Source organism: Echinops telfairi, unplaced genomic scaffold (genome assembly GCF_000313985.2).
Source record: "Echinops telfairi isolate 266 unplaced genomic scaffold, ASM31398v2 ScPeMD7_70;HRSCAF=299, whole genome shotgun sequence".
Classification (NCBI taxonomy): domain Eukaryota; kingdom Metazoa; phylum Chordata; class Mammalia; order Afrosoricida; family Tenrecidae; genus Echinops; species Echinops telfairi.
In genome coordinates this window covers 31,207,874-31,219,563 of record NW_022103968.1, presented here as the reverse complement: position 1 = coordinate 31,219,563, position 11,690 = coordinate 31,207,874, and the positions used below count along the sequence as shown (strand labels likewise).

The 11,690-nt window shown below is 47.9% G+C and overlaps 2 protein-coding genes across 2 annotated transcripts in view; one reads left to right on the top strand and one right to left on the bottom strand.

Annotated features, from left to right (window-relative positions):
* The window catches only part of MORN4 (MORN repeat containing 4), a 12,182-nt gene extending 4,729 nt beyond the window's left edge, over positions 1-7,453 (bottom strand). The window contains exons 1-2 of the mRNA XM_045291446.1: positions 7,389-7,453; positions 4,774-4,821 (exon numbers count right to left, since the gene is read on the bottom strand). The gene's annotated coding sequence lies outside the window, so the exon portion shown is untranslated. The remainder of the gene's footprint in view (positions 1-4,773; positions 4,822-7,388) is intronic.
* The window catches only part of PI4K2A (phosphatidylinositol 4-kinase type 2 alpha), a 41,689-nt gene continuing 36,908 nt past the window's right edge, over positions 6,910-11,690 (top strand). The window contains exons 1-4 of the mRNA XM_013004183.2: positions 6,910-6,950; positions 7,132-7,266; positions 7,349-7,521; positions 7,688-7,827. Coding sequence (XP_012859637.1) covers positions 6,910-6,950; positions 7,132-7,266; positions 7,349-7,521; positions 7,688-7,827 — 489 coding nt within the window. The remainder of the gene's footprint in view (positions 6,951-7,131; positions 7,267-7,348; positions 7,522-7,687; positions 7,828-11,690) is intronic.

The window sequence follows — 11,690 nt, the reverse complement described above, 5'->3', positions numbered from 1 at the left end:
TTGGATATAAGGAATCCTACTTCGCGGAATTTCATTTATCACGGTAGGGTCTAGAACCGATTAACCGCGATAAACGAGGGTTCACTGTACTCTGGGAGCTTTTAACCGAAGTGCTCCCCTCTCCAGCCACGGCCTCCACCCCCCTTTGCCCAGCCATTCTCAGCCTCTTGCTTTCCTTAAAAAAATAAAATAAAATAATCCAGCTGGTTCCTAGAGGGTTGGCCTGCTAGCCACAAGGACGGTGACAGTTCAGTGCCCCCATCTACTCCACGGGAGAAAGATGAGGCTTCCTGCCACTGGAAAAACTCACCGCCTCAGAAACCTGAAGAAGCTGCTCCACTCTGTCCTGTTGGCCCCTTTGAGTCAGCATCCACTGGGTTTGGTTTTTTGGTTGGTTTGTTTTGGGATGGAACCTAGGAGTTAATCTACAGCTGGCCAGAGCTAATGGGCGGACCCAGGTAGGAGACCAGAGTAAATGTCTATGGGGACAACACACACACACACACACACACACACACACACACACACGGCTCACACACTGCCATCCCTGCGTCAAGGCTGACTCACAGCGACCCTAAAGATAGACAGAGCAGAACTGCCCGACGGGGTTCCCAGGCCGTCACTCTTATGGGACAGAAAGCCACGTCTTTTCCCAGCAGAATAGCTAGTGGCCGTGCACTGCTGCCCTGGTGCTTAACAGTGTATCTCATAACCCACCACCCACCAGGGACCCTTCAGGACTGGTGGGATGCCACTTTCAACCAGTGGTGAGCATCTGTCACCCAAAGTATAAGAGGCGCATTAAAATTCTCAGAACATCCTGAAGTCTACCTGGAGGCAAAGTGAATAGCCGACATATGGAAAGAAAAGTGTAATCACGATTTCCTTGTCAGTTCCACAAGTCTCTTTGCTCGCCCCTCCCCCTTTCCCAGAGATAAGCAACACCATGTTTTTGCAAGTGATTGTGATAATGTCGAGTCCGAGGTCCAAACGCAGACCTACTGAAACAGATTCTACACAGCTAGAGCCTGGGAATCTGTAGTATTGACAAGCACATCATGGGAGTCTGACACACATGGTAACATGTGGACTATTACTACTCCAATCAATGAAAATACTGTGTGATAAGCTCTCTTAGCAATACATCACCATGGAAATGTCCCCTATTATTAATAGTTAACCTTAACCAAGTGGCTGTTCCCAGGCACCTGGCTGAGTTCCGAGGGCAAGCACACTTCTTCAAAGCACTGGGGCCAGACGTGGTAGACCCTTGAGTCTCTATAAAGTGTAGCACCAGTCATCCTGCTGCCCCACTCTGCCCCTCCTGCAGGGGTGGGGGTGGGGCTTTTGCAATGGCTGGCTTCCTTTGCCTTCCAAACCCACACTCAATGTTAATGGGGTGTTGGAACCTCCACTGTGAAAAACCAGAGTGGTGCTCCAAAAAGCAGGTACCACAGTTCCACAGCACAAAGGCACCTGGCGTCTTTTATACAAACATACTCAGGTGTGCTACTAGTAGCAGATGTGCACTCAGTTTGTTGTCTCCCATCTGTGACTGTGCTGGGTTATTTACACTCCCCGTTTCCAGCAGAGCACCCATGAATTGATTTGAGTTCACCCCAAAGAAGCTTCTGGAGATATCTGTGACATCGATAAGCATTTATTGTGCCACGCTATGCTGTATTTTAAATATATACTATCTAATTTCATCTTTACAGCACCTCTTTGAGGGGGTTACTACTGTTACTTCTACTTTAGAGAAGAGGTAACTGAGGCACAGACACCAGTAAGTAAACTAAGGCTATCTAGCTAACCTGTGGATGTTAAAATGAGAACCTGGCAATGAGACTTTTCAGTTCATGCTTTGGAACCCCGTCTCCTATGATTCAATCCGCTCTGCCTCCCAGTGGAGCAGTGCTGTAACCCTCAATGGCTGAGACCTGGGTTTTCATCGGATTCACAGTGTAACTTTTACCAGGTGACTTAAGCTTCCCTAAACTTTATCTCCTCACCTATGGAGATCAAATAGCTATTTCAGCGTTAACATGTGGATTAAACACTGCCTGATGTAGTGGCTACGTGGTCGGCTGCTAACCGCATGATCAGCAGTTCAAAGCCACCAGCAGCTCCTAGGGAGAGTGATGGGACTTTCTACTCCCATAAAGAGTTAGTCTCGGAAACTCACAGGGCCAGTTCTCATCTGTCCTCTAAGGGACCGCTATGAGTCAGCGTCAACCCCATGGCAGTTAGTGGATGGTAGACATATGCTATATAAAAATGCTACTGCCACCATTCACACAACAGATTTTAGGGTGTGAGGGACATCAACAATTCTGACTAACAAGGCAAATACTAAGTTGATGCGAAACGAACTATAGTTGCATTCCATCTGTCTGTCCGCATCCTCTGGCAGGTCTTCATTTTGGTGTGACGGCATAAGGATACTGGATCCCGGTGCTCAGGAGGCTCTGATGGGAAACAGCAGCCTGAGCAGAACTGGGCTTGGCCACATCTGTTCGGCCCTGGTGCTCGCTCGAGGCTTATTCCTACCAGCTGGAAGGGCAGGCAGGTTCTGAGGGTCCTCAAGCTACCACTCCCATGCGGGGTTTCTACCCCTAAGAGAGGCCAGCTGGTGGGACTCTTCTAGAGTCTGGGAGTGACCCCCCAGCCCAACAGGGATTGTCTGACTGTCTCAGTTAGTGTTCTGGAGCTTCACGTCACTTCCTTCTTGTGTGATAGGTCCTCAAAATCTCTGGAGGCTATTTTCTCAGAGGGGGTGCTAGTCCCCGCTTGTGTCCTCTCTGCACAGGCCACGCTCCACTAGGGCAGCATCCAATTTCCGGCTCACCAGCATCTGGTCGTCAGCTCGGCCACAGCGTGTGCCTGGGGGGAAGGTCAACAGGACTCCAGGGAAGATACAACATTCAGGAGAGGAAGAGCAGCGTGCCACCGGGCTCAAGGGAAACTCTTTCCAACCCAGACGAACATGCTGATAGGCCATCTCCAGTTCTTCCCAGCACGACGTGGGCCAGGGCACTGAAGGCAGCTGAAGGTGTACCTCTGAAAGATCTCATTCCTTCAAAACAAGTCAGTCAGAACCTGAAGGGCCGTATCTTCTCCCGGATTGGATAACGAAACCACCATGCCAAAACATAAACACAAAACCTTCATAGAGGAAGATAACAGGAGATGGGATGCAATTATTGGCAGTGATCCGAGCGCCAGAATGACTACACAGAGGCTCAATGGGAGCAGCCTCTTGACTTTTTCCCAAGGCTCCATGAAGCTTCTTAATAATATCATACTAATAGCATACTGCCTCGTTCTACAAAGACCAGAGGAAGGTCCTGGGAAAAAGGGGAATTTTTAAAAAGTGCCTCAGTGTGAAGATTATCTTTGGATAAAGTACTAGCCAGACCCTCCAGTTGTCAACCCCTGGCCACTTTTTGGTAGGTGGGTGGCTCGTAAGGAGCATATACCAAATATTTCAAGGAGGCCAATCAATCTCGAAAGATGATCTTATGACCAAATTCTCACTCACGGCCATCCGCTCAGTTCCTAGAGGACAGGGCAGAGCTGCCCCGTGGGTCTCCGAGACGGTAACTGTTGTAGCTGTAGAAAGCCGCCTCTCCTGTGGAGCGGCTGGGGATGTCTAACTGGTGAAGCTGTGGCTAGCAGCCAGCTCCTAATTCAGCAGGACGAGGGCCAAATGGTGGACTCTATTTTTCAGACAGTTGCAATACTCCCTCCTGTGCCTCATGCTCTTGGAGAGTCTGACCTTGCCGGTACCTTAGGAAGAGGTGGAGACGATTGCCCGTCCTCGAGTGGGGTCCTTGTGACCAAGACAGGACAAGAACATGACGCAAGAGATGGCCTGAAGTGAGATCATAAGATGTGATGCAACCTCCACCTCGCTCACTCACACCTGGAGACCAAGCTGCCTCATAAAACAAACATCTGACAATGCTGAGGCTACCAAGTCACAGAGAGGCGCGCCATCCAGGTGGCAGTGCTGTTTAAGTCACCCCAGCCCAGATGGCAGGCATGCGTGAAAGAGCCTTCAGATGATTCCAGGCCCAGCGACTATGTCTTCCCAATTCCAGAGACCCTGGAGCAGAGACCCATGGTTCTCTGTCCTAAGTCCTGTCCCCCAGGACCCAAGAACATTATAAAATGGTTCTTTTAAGCTGTTAAATTTGGGGGTTAATTTGTTACACAGCACTTTAACTGGAATACTTTTGCTCAACCGATTCCTGCTATCATTCTCTCCTGCTTGTTTTCAGGAGTTCCTATTTCAAATGCCCAGTCGTTCTTGATGCACAAAGATTTAGCACATTCTCTTTGGCAGTTGCTTGTCAAAATGATGTCCATTCCACGAACAAATTAAAAGGCAGCACATGTGGAACTCCTGGATCTCAGGCCACAGTCGGACACCTTTAGCACGGCTGCTACATGTGCCCACCTGATTGACAGCGACTGCCTGGGCCACTGTTGAGGGCTTTTTGGTTTATGCTAATAGTCGGCTGTACAGCCACTGACCCAAATAAGGAAATCTTATGGGTAGTCATGGTAATGAACACAAAACCTAGTTTAATAAAGGAGAGCCGGCCAGTGCTGACGAAGACTGATAAGCCCAATCATTCAATAAGGGAAGCAAATTAGCCTCCGCATCAGTTGTTCGAATCATCTTTTGAAAGAGAATCGATGGCTTCGAGAGGTTTGGGCTCTATTCAAGTCATGAAGACAAGATAACTCATGCTTCTAAACACTCACCGTGTCTGTACTCTTGATGGCTGGCAAAGGATCAGTCCAAAGATTTTCCTAAAAGAAAAGAATCGTTTTGCCTCAGTAAACCAATAAAGGATTAGTCCACGCGTTAAGACATCTCCTTGCTCTTTTGTTTTTTTTTCTTGCCTTCGACAGTTTTGAATAGAATTCTGAGGCAGTAACGAAAACTTCTGTTGCCAATCTGTCTTTTTAGACACCACACCTTTCCCCCGCCCCCTAAGCATTTATTGTGAATGGAGGGAAGGCTTACAGAGCAAATCAGTTTTCTGTTCAACAATTCCCATACACTGGGTTTCACAGCACTGATTACACTCCCCACAATGGAACACTACTGATCCCGCTTCCTCCCTGTACTTGCCATTTCCCCAACCCTTCCTGACTTGTGAACGTTGTCCTTGGGCAAATGCTCTTTTGATCTCAAATGGTTGATAACTCTAAGGAGTATGTATCTCCCTGATGTTATTGTTACCTTAGGAGCCCAAGCTCACGGCCACTGAGTCCACTGCTCGTCCGAGTGACCCTCTGGGGCAGAGGAGACTCAGGCTTTCCCAGAGCAGACAGCGTCACCTTTCCCCAATGGAGGGGCTGGAGGGTTTGAGCCACTGACATTATTATTACGAGCAATCTGATACCGAGTTCTCCGGCTACCATCAGGACTCCCCCACCTTATTATTATTTGGCTAAAATTGCTTCACAGTGGTGAGGGGTTTGATCTTTTTCTGGTCTTTTTAATGATTTTGAGTTTGGGGCACATTTTCTCCCAGTCTACCCAGGCTCTTGTCATCCCTTTCAGCGTGGTGGGTGCTGGAGTTGGCACTACCTGGTTCTTCTGGGCTCAAGGTCATGGAGACATGTTTGAGTGGTCCACTAGACCACTGGGCTAATTGTTTCCTGATGTCTTCGATGTTCTTCACTCCTCTTTGCTCCAGAAGGAGAGGGACCAATATTTGCACTTGAGATAGCTGCTCACAAGCTTCTAAGACCTCAATCACCAGAGAAGGACGCAGATCACTGCTAATCACCAAAGACTCCATGGAAACTAGGGTCCAGACACTCTCAGCCCGGCAACTCATTCTTTCAGGGGGCTTATGGCTAAGAAGGAAGATGAACTGGTGTGGGAAGGAACATGGGCTGCATCTATAACTGTATATAGATTTGGTGGAGGCTATTTCTACATGTGTTTACCTATGCTGTAAATATATCCATGAATGTAAGACAGCACAGGGGGCATGGCTATCAAATCAAATTTATTATAGAATGTTTATGTATTCACAGTAAACTGTGTCCAAACGACGAGGATTATATATTTTTTTAACTGTTTCTAGCAAGCAAATACTAAAAGGGGAAGTCAATTTTTTTTTAAACCAAAGAATATTATTTGGAAGCAGTCACTTTGACTATTGGCATACAGGAAAGGGCTTCCAAAAGTCTGTGGAACTACCAAATTAAAGGATAATGGAATTTCTCCACAAACCTTTTAAAGCCCTCTGTACCTTCGCAATGATTGGACGAAGGCACCATCCCCCAAAGTTGACCACCCTGTCAGTTTCCCTCTCAGTTAGTAGATATGTAAAGGCAGTGAGATTGCTAGAAATATGGAGATCGTAACCTGAGCACCTGTCAGAAGGAGGGGGAAGTGGGGAGTCCACATCAGTGTGTGAAAGACAGAGAAGAAAAAAGCCCCAAAGTTGTTTGTGACGACTGCACCGCCCTTCTTGCTATGACGGAACCACTCAATGGCAGAATATGTCAATATAAATAAAGAAGTAGGCAGTTATTAGGCTCTTAGAATCCCTGAAGAAAATGAAGGTTTTTGAGAAAGATTAGGCTTATTTTGAGACAAATGTTCTACTTCTTGGTGCTTTAAAAAGAGCTGGAAATAACTACTATAAGTTTTAACTCCTACCATACAAAGGCCTTTTTTAGGAAGAAGGTGGGGCGGTGCACTTGAAGGAAGTGAAAAGAAAATCCGGGCACCAGAAATGTTACAAACAAACAAACAAAAACCAGGGCTTGGGTGGGGCGTGGCGAGAGTAATGCTTCCAGAATTCTCTTTCACGGATCAAGAAAATGCCTGAGCCAGACTCTAACACCGCGAAGTGACACGTGCCGGTCCCCAAGATGCTAGACTGCAGGAAGGCCACCCCATCCACCCGCGAATGGTGGCGTGTCCACGGACGGACGGGGCGTCTCTCCTTTGGGGTGTGGCGAAGGCGGGGCCCCGGATCCAACAAAGCCCTAGACCAGAAGAAGGCAACACTTCGCGGGCGGCTTCCCCATCCCATCTCCCGCCACGTTCCTGCGCCGGCAACCACTCCGCCCTCTCTCTCCTCTCCTGACCAGCCGGGTGCACCGGCCGCCGGCCTGCCCGCCCCTCCTGGCCCAGCCCCGCACTGTCCACGCGCGGACTCGGTGCCTCGGCTTCCCCCGGGCTCCAGCCTCCATCCGCGAGCGGAGGCGCCGCGTGGGACCCGACAGGTGGACGTCCTGACGGAGCTGTACCCCGCCGGGCCTCCTCTCCGGCTCCGAGCCTCCCTTCCAAGGCCACCCCCGGAGACAGTCCCGCGACCCCCGCCCTCCCACCGGCGCTGCCGGCCAACCTGGGCTCTGCCTTTCGGGGTGACCGTCGCGCGTCGGCGCGGAGCCCCCGCGGCTCCGTCCGGCTCTGCCCCGGCAGCGCGCTGTGCACGGCCCCGCTTGACGCCGCCATCCCGGGCAGCCTCACGGGGCACGGTGCGCGTTGCCCATTGGCTGTTACCACGGCAACCGGGAGCAACGCCGCTTTCCATTGGCCCTGCCCGGGCTCGGCGCCATCTTTGTGCGGGGCGGGGCGTTTCCGGGAGCCCGCGCCGCGGACCGCAACGAGGGCTCGGGCTGAGCCCGCGGTCCGCGAACCAAGACCCGGTCAACCGGGTCACGCTCCCCCGGAACAGGAAGTGTGACCCTCAAACGAAGTCGGCTTCGACGGGGATCAACGACCACGCTCGGTCCGTGCCGCCGACCCTCGCTGCTCGTCATGGCCGCGTCTCCGAGTTCCACGTAGCTCCCACTGGATCGGAGAGGTGAAGTTTGGCCGTGTTTCTGCACCGAGAAGGGCAGTCCTGTGCCACGCACTGAAGCTTGAGGACTTTTTATACTCTTGATGGGAATATTTTGTCCATATCATGACTCAGATCTTTTGTGTCAAAGACCGAACATTACGAGTGGAGCATGGTGCTAGGTTTTGTCGGTTTTTCAGACTTGATGGGCGCTCTCTGAGACTTATTACCTGGACGTAGAGAACAAAAGATTCATGCATGTTGAAAAACCCAAGACTATGACTTAACAGTGAGAAGGCAATCACATAAAAGAATAAGCAAATTGCTTCTCTATATTGGGATTTCCTCATCTGTGGGAAGGAAAATAATCGTAGTAATGAATACGGCTCAGTAGGACTGATGTGAGAATATAATGTAAAATGCACACAGCTGTGAGAGAGATATTAAGTGCTCCGTTTTCAAGAAGTTTGAAATACTTGGGTTCTATGTTCAAATCCCAGTTCTGCCACCAACTGTGTGTGATGTGAGACAATTTACTAAACTGTCTATCTTATAAAATTGGAATCTAGGGGATTCAATCCAGGTCAAACACTCAATGGTTATACAGGGTAAATGGTGTGGCACTGTCTAGAGATATAATTTCAGCTGAGAGAAGAGGGTATCAAGGAACTAGACCCTTGTGTTAGTCTGGGTAGACTAGAGAAACAATCCCATGGACACACACGTGTATAAGAAAGAGATTTATATACAGGAGCAATTGAACATTGAGAAATCATCCCAAGTCCATAAGTCCGATACTAGCCCATATGTCCAATAGCAATCTATAAAGTCCTCTTCAGACTCACAAAACACACGCAATGATGCTGAATATAGAAGATCACAGGCCAGTGGGTAGAAAGTCCTTGAATCCAGTGTCACTGGAAACATCTCAGCACTGGCAGGGGTCTCTGCATCAGGGTGGGTCCATGTGTCTTGTGAGCTATGTCTCCCAGGGTGTGAGCACTCTCCCACCTTCAAGGAGGAAATACTGGATTTCCTAGAATTCTCAGGAGAAGGCCATGCCCACACAGAGGCCTCATAGGTTATGATCTGATTGACAAGCTAGACTCCACCTCTACCTCTTAATTCTCAAATTGACAATTATATATATACCACAATCCTATTAGATTGGAGAACATCAGAAAATATGAAGAAGTAAGACAGACCAAATGATGAAAGGCCTGCAAACTAGGATGTGGTTTTATAAAAAAGTTTCTTTTTTAAAAAAATCATTTTATTGGGGCTCATACATCACAATCTATGCATACATCAATTGTGTAAAGCACACTTAAACATTTGTTGCCCTCATCATTCTCAAAATTTGCTTTCCTCTTGGGTTCCTGGAATTAGCTCATTTTCCTTTTTCCCCTCTCCTTCCTTCCCCCTTCCCCCCTCCCTCATGAACCCTTAATAATTTATAAATTATTATAATATTTTATTTTACACTGCCCGGCGTCTCCCTTCACTCCCCCTTCTGTTGCCCATCCCCCAGAGAGAAGGTTATATGTAGATCCTCGTGATTGATTCCCCCTTTCTACCTGTCCCCACTTCCCTCCTGGTATTGCCACTGTCACCGCTGGTCCTGAGGGGTTCATCTGTCCTAGATTCCCTGCGTTTCCGGTTCCCATCTGTACCGCTGTGCATCCTCTGGTCTAACCAGGTTTGCAAGGTAGAATTGGGGTCATGGTAGTTGGAGGGAAGGAAGCGTTTAAGAACTAGAGGAAGGTTGTGGGTTTCATTATTGCTATACTGAACCCTGAGTGACTCATCTCCTCCCCACTACCCCTCTGCAAGGTATGTCCAGTTGTCTACAGATGAGCATTGGGTCCCCATCACGCGCCACCCTCATTCATGATGATAGGATTTTTTTTCTCCCCCGCCTTTGGTGCAAAAAAATGTTTCTTGATCAGAAGAATTTAATAGAACCAGTGTTTTAAGAAAATTAATCAGATAGTGATATCCAGAGATAACCTGAGAAAGAAATCAGATAGTGATATCCAGAGATAACCCGAGAAAGCAAAATAAACTCAAAAACCATTGTAAGAATATAGCTATCCCTTTTGGGGAGACTCAGAACGAATAAACTTGGAAATGGAAAGAAGGAAATGAACAGGAAACCCATTTCATAAGGATATTTAACAAAAGGTGCGGAGCCAGTCTGCCAGGATTTGGATCTAGCTCAGCCACTTTCCATCGGTGTAGTCGTGAGCAATTACTTTGCTTCTCTGAGTGTTGATTTCCAACATCATAGAGGCTGTTACACTGGTTGTGTGAGTTAATCTATGTAATGCCCTTAGACCATAATATACATAGCTCATGTATATTAGGGAGTATATCATCATTCTTTTCAGTAAAGGGTAAACCAAATTCTGAGAGAACCAAAGGGGTTCCATGGGAAAGAATTCAATGGAGAATGCTGAATCTAGAAGTATTCCGTGACCATTAATTGAAGTTCAGGGGCTGAACGAGAAGCACAATCTCAAGAAGACAGCCTCTGTGGCTATGGCTCCCGAGAGACAAGAGGCAGGTAGGTATTCACTGCCGTGGAGTCAATTTCTATTCATATTCGCCCTACAGGGCAGAGTAGAATTGCCCCGTTGGGTTTCTGAGACTTTGAAGCAGACAGCCTTAGTTTTGCTTCCTTGGAGTGTTTAGTGGGTTCGAACCACTGACTTTTCAGTTAGCAGCTCATGGGTATATTAGTCCACTACCCCATCAGAGCCGGTAGGGATGATCATTCCCACCTCATGGGTGGAGAAACCGAGCCTTCTAGAGGTTAAGTAACGTGTCCCAAAGAATGAATAAACAAGGAACCAGAATTCAAACTCATAATTTTCTGATTCCTGAGCCCATGATTGTAACCATTGCATGGCAGATTTTAGAAAGTCGTTCTTAATATAAAAATTTAACTGGACTTAGATGTGTAATTATTCCCATTATATATTGTATTTTCTTTCAGATGCTACCCATTATCATTTGAGAGTTGCTTCTTGGTACCAGGGCCTGGATTTCCCTGTTCCACATCACTTCTCTGTTCAAGAGCTGTTCTTTCAAGTTCTCTCTCCCTTCAGGTGTTAGGGGTCTCCTCCACGTGGGGTTTCAGGCCCTTGATAAGCCAGCCCAAGCCTGTTTCCCCTGGAGTCAAACCGGTTACTCTTTGTTCCCTGCTCCCTATGTGTTGCATCCTTTCCTCCAATGACTCCTTCAGCTTTGCGTGCCCTCTTTTCTTCCCTTTTCTCCCTATAATGATCTGATCAGTCTTCCTTAATACCTTCGCTCATAGCCCATGTGCAGTTAAACTTTCCACTGTGTCTCCAGTGGTGAACTCCGAACGTCTACTGCAGTCTTTGGCTCAGATAGTTGGCTCCTCTGCTCTTTCCTTCCTCTTTTCCTTCTTTGTACTCTTCATTCGTTCCTTCTTTCTCTCCCTCCCTTCCTTCCCTTTTCCCTTCATTTCTCTCTCTCTCTGTGCTAGTCTGAGTGGACTAGAGAAACATTCACAGACACTCATGTGTATAAGAAAGAGCTTTTACAAGGATCTACATGTGACCTCCCTGGGGGACGGGCAACAGAAAAGTGGGTGAAGGGAGATGTCGGACAGGGCAAGATATGTCAAAATAATAATTTATAAATTATCAAGGATTCATGAGGGAGTGGGGAGCAGGGAGGGAGGGCAAAAAAATGAGCTGATGCCACGGGCTTAAGTGGAGAGCAAATGTTTTGAGAATGATGAGGGAAATGAATGTACAGATGTGCTTTACACAAATGATGTATGTATGTATGTATGGATTGTGATAAGAGTTGTATGAGCCCTAATAAAATGAT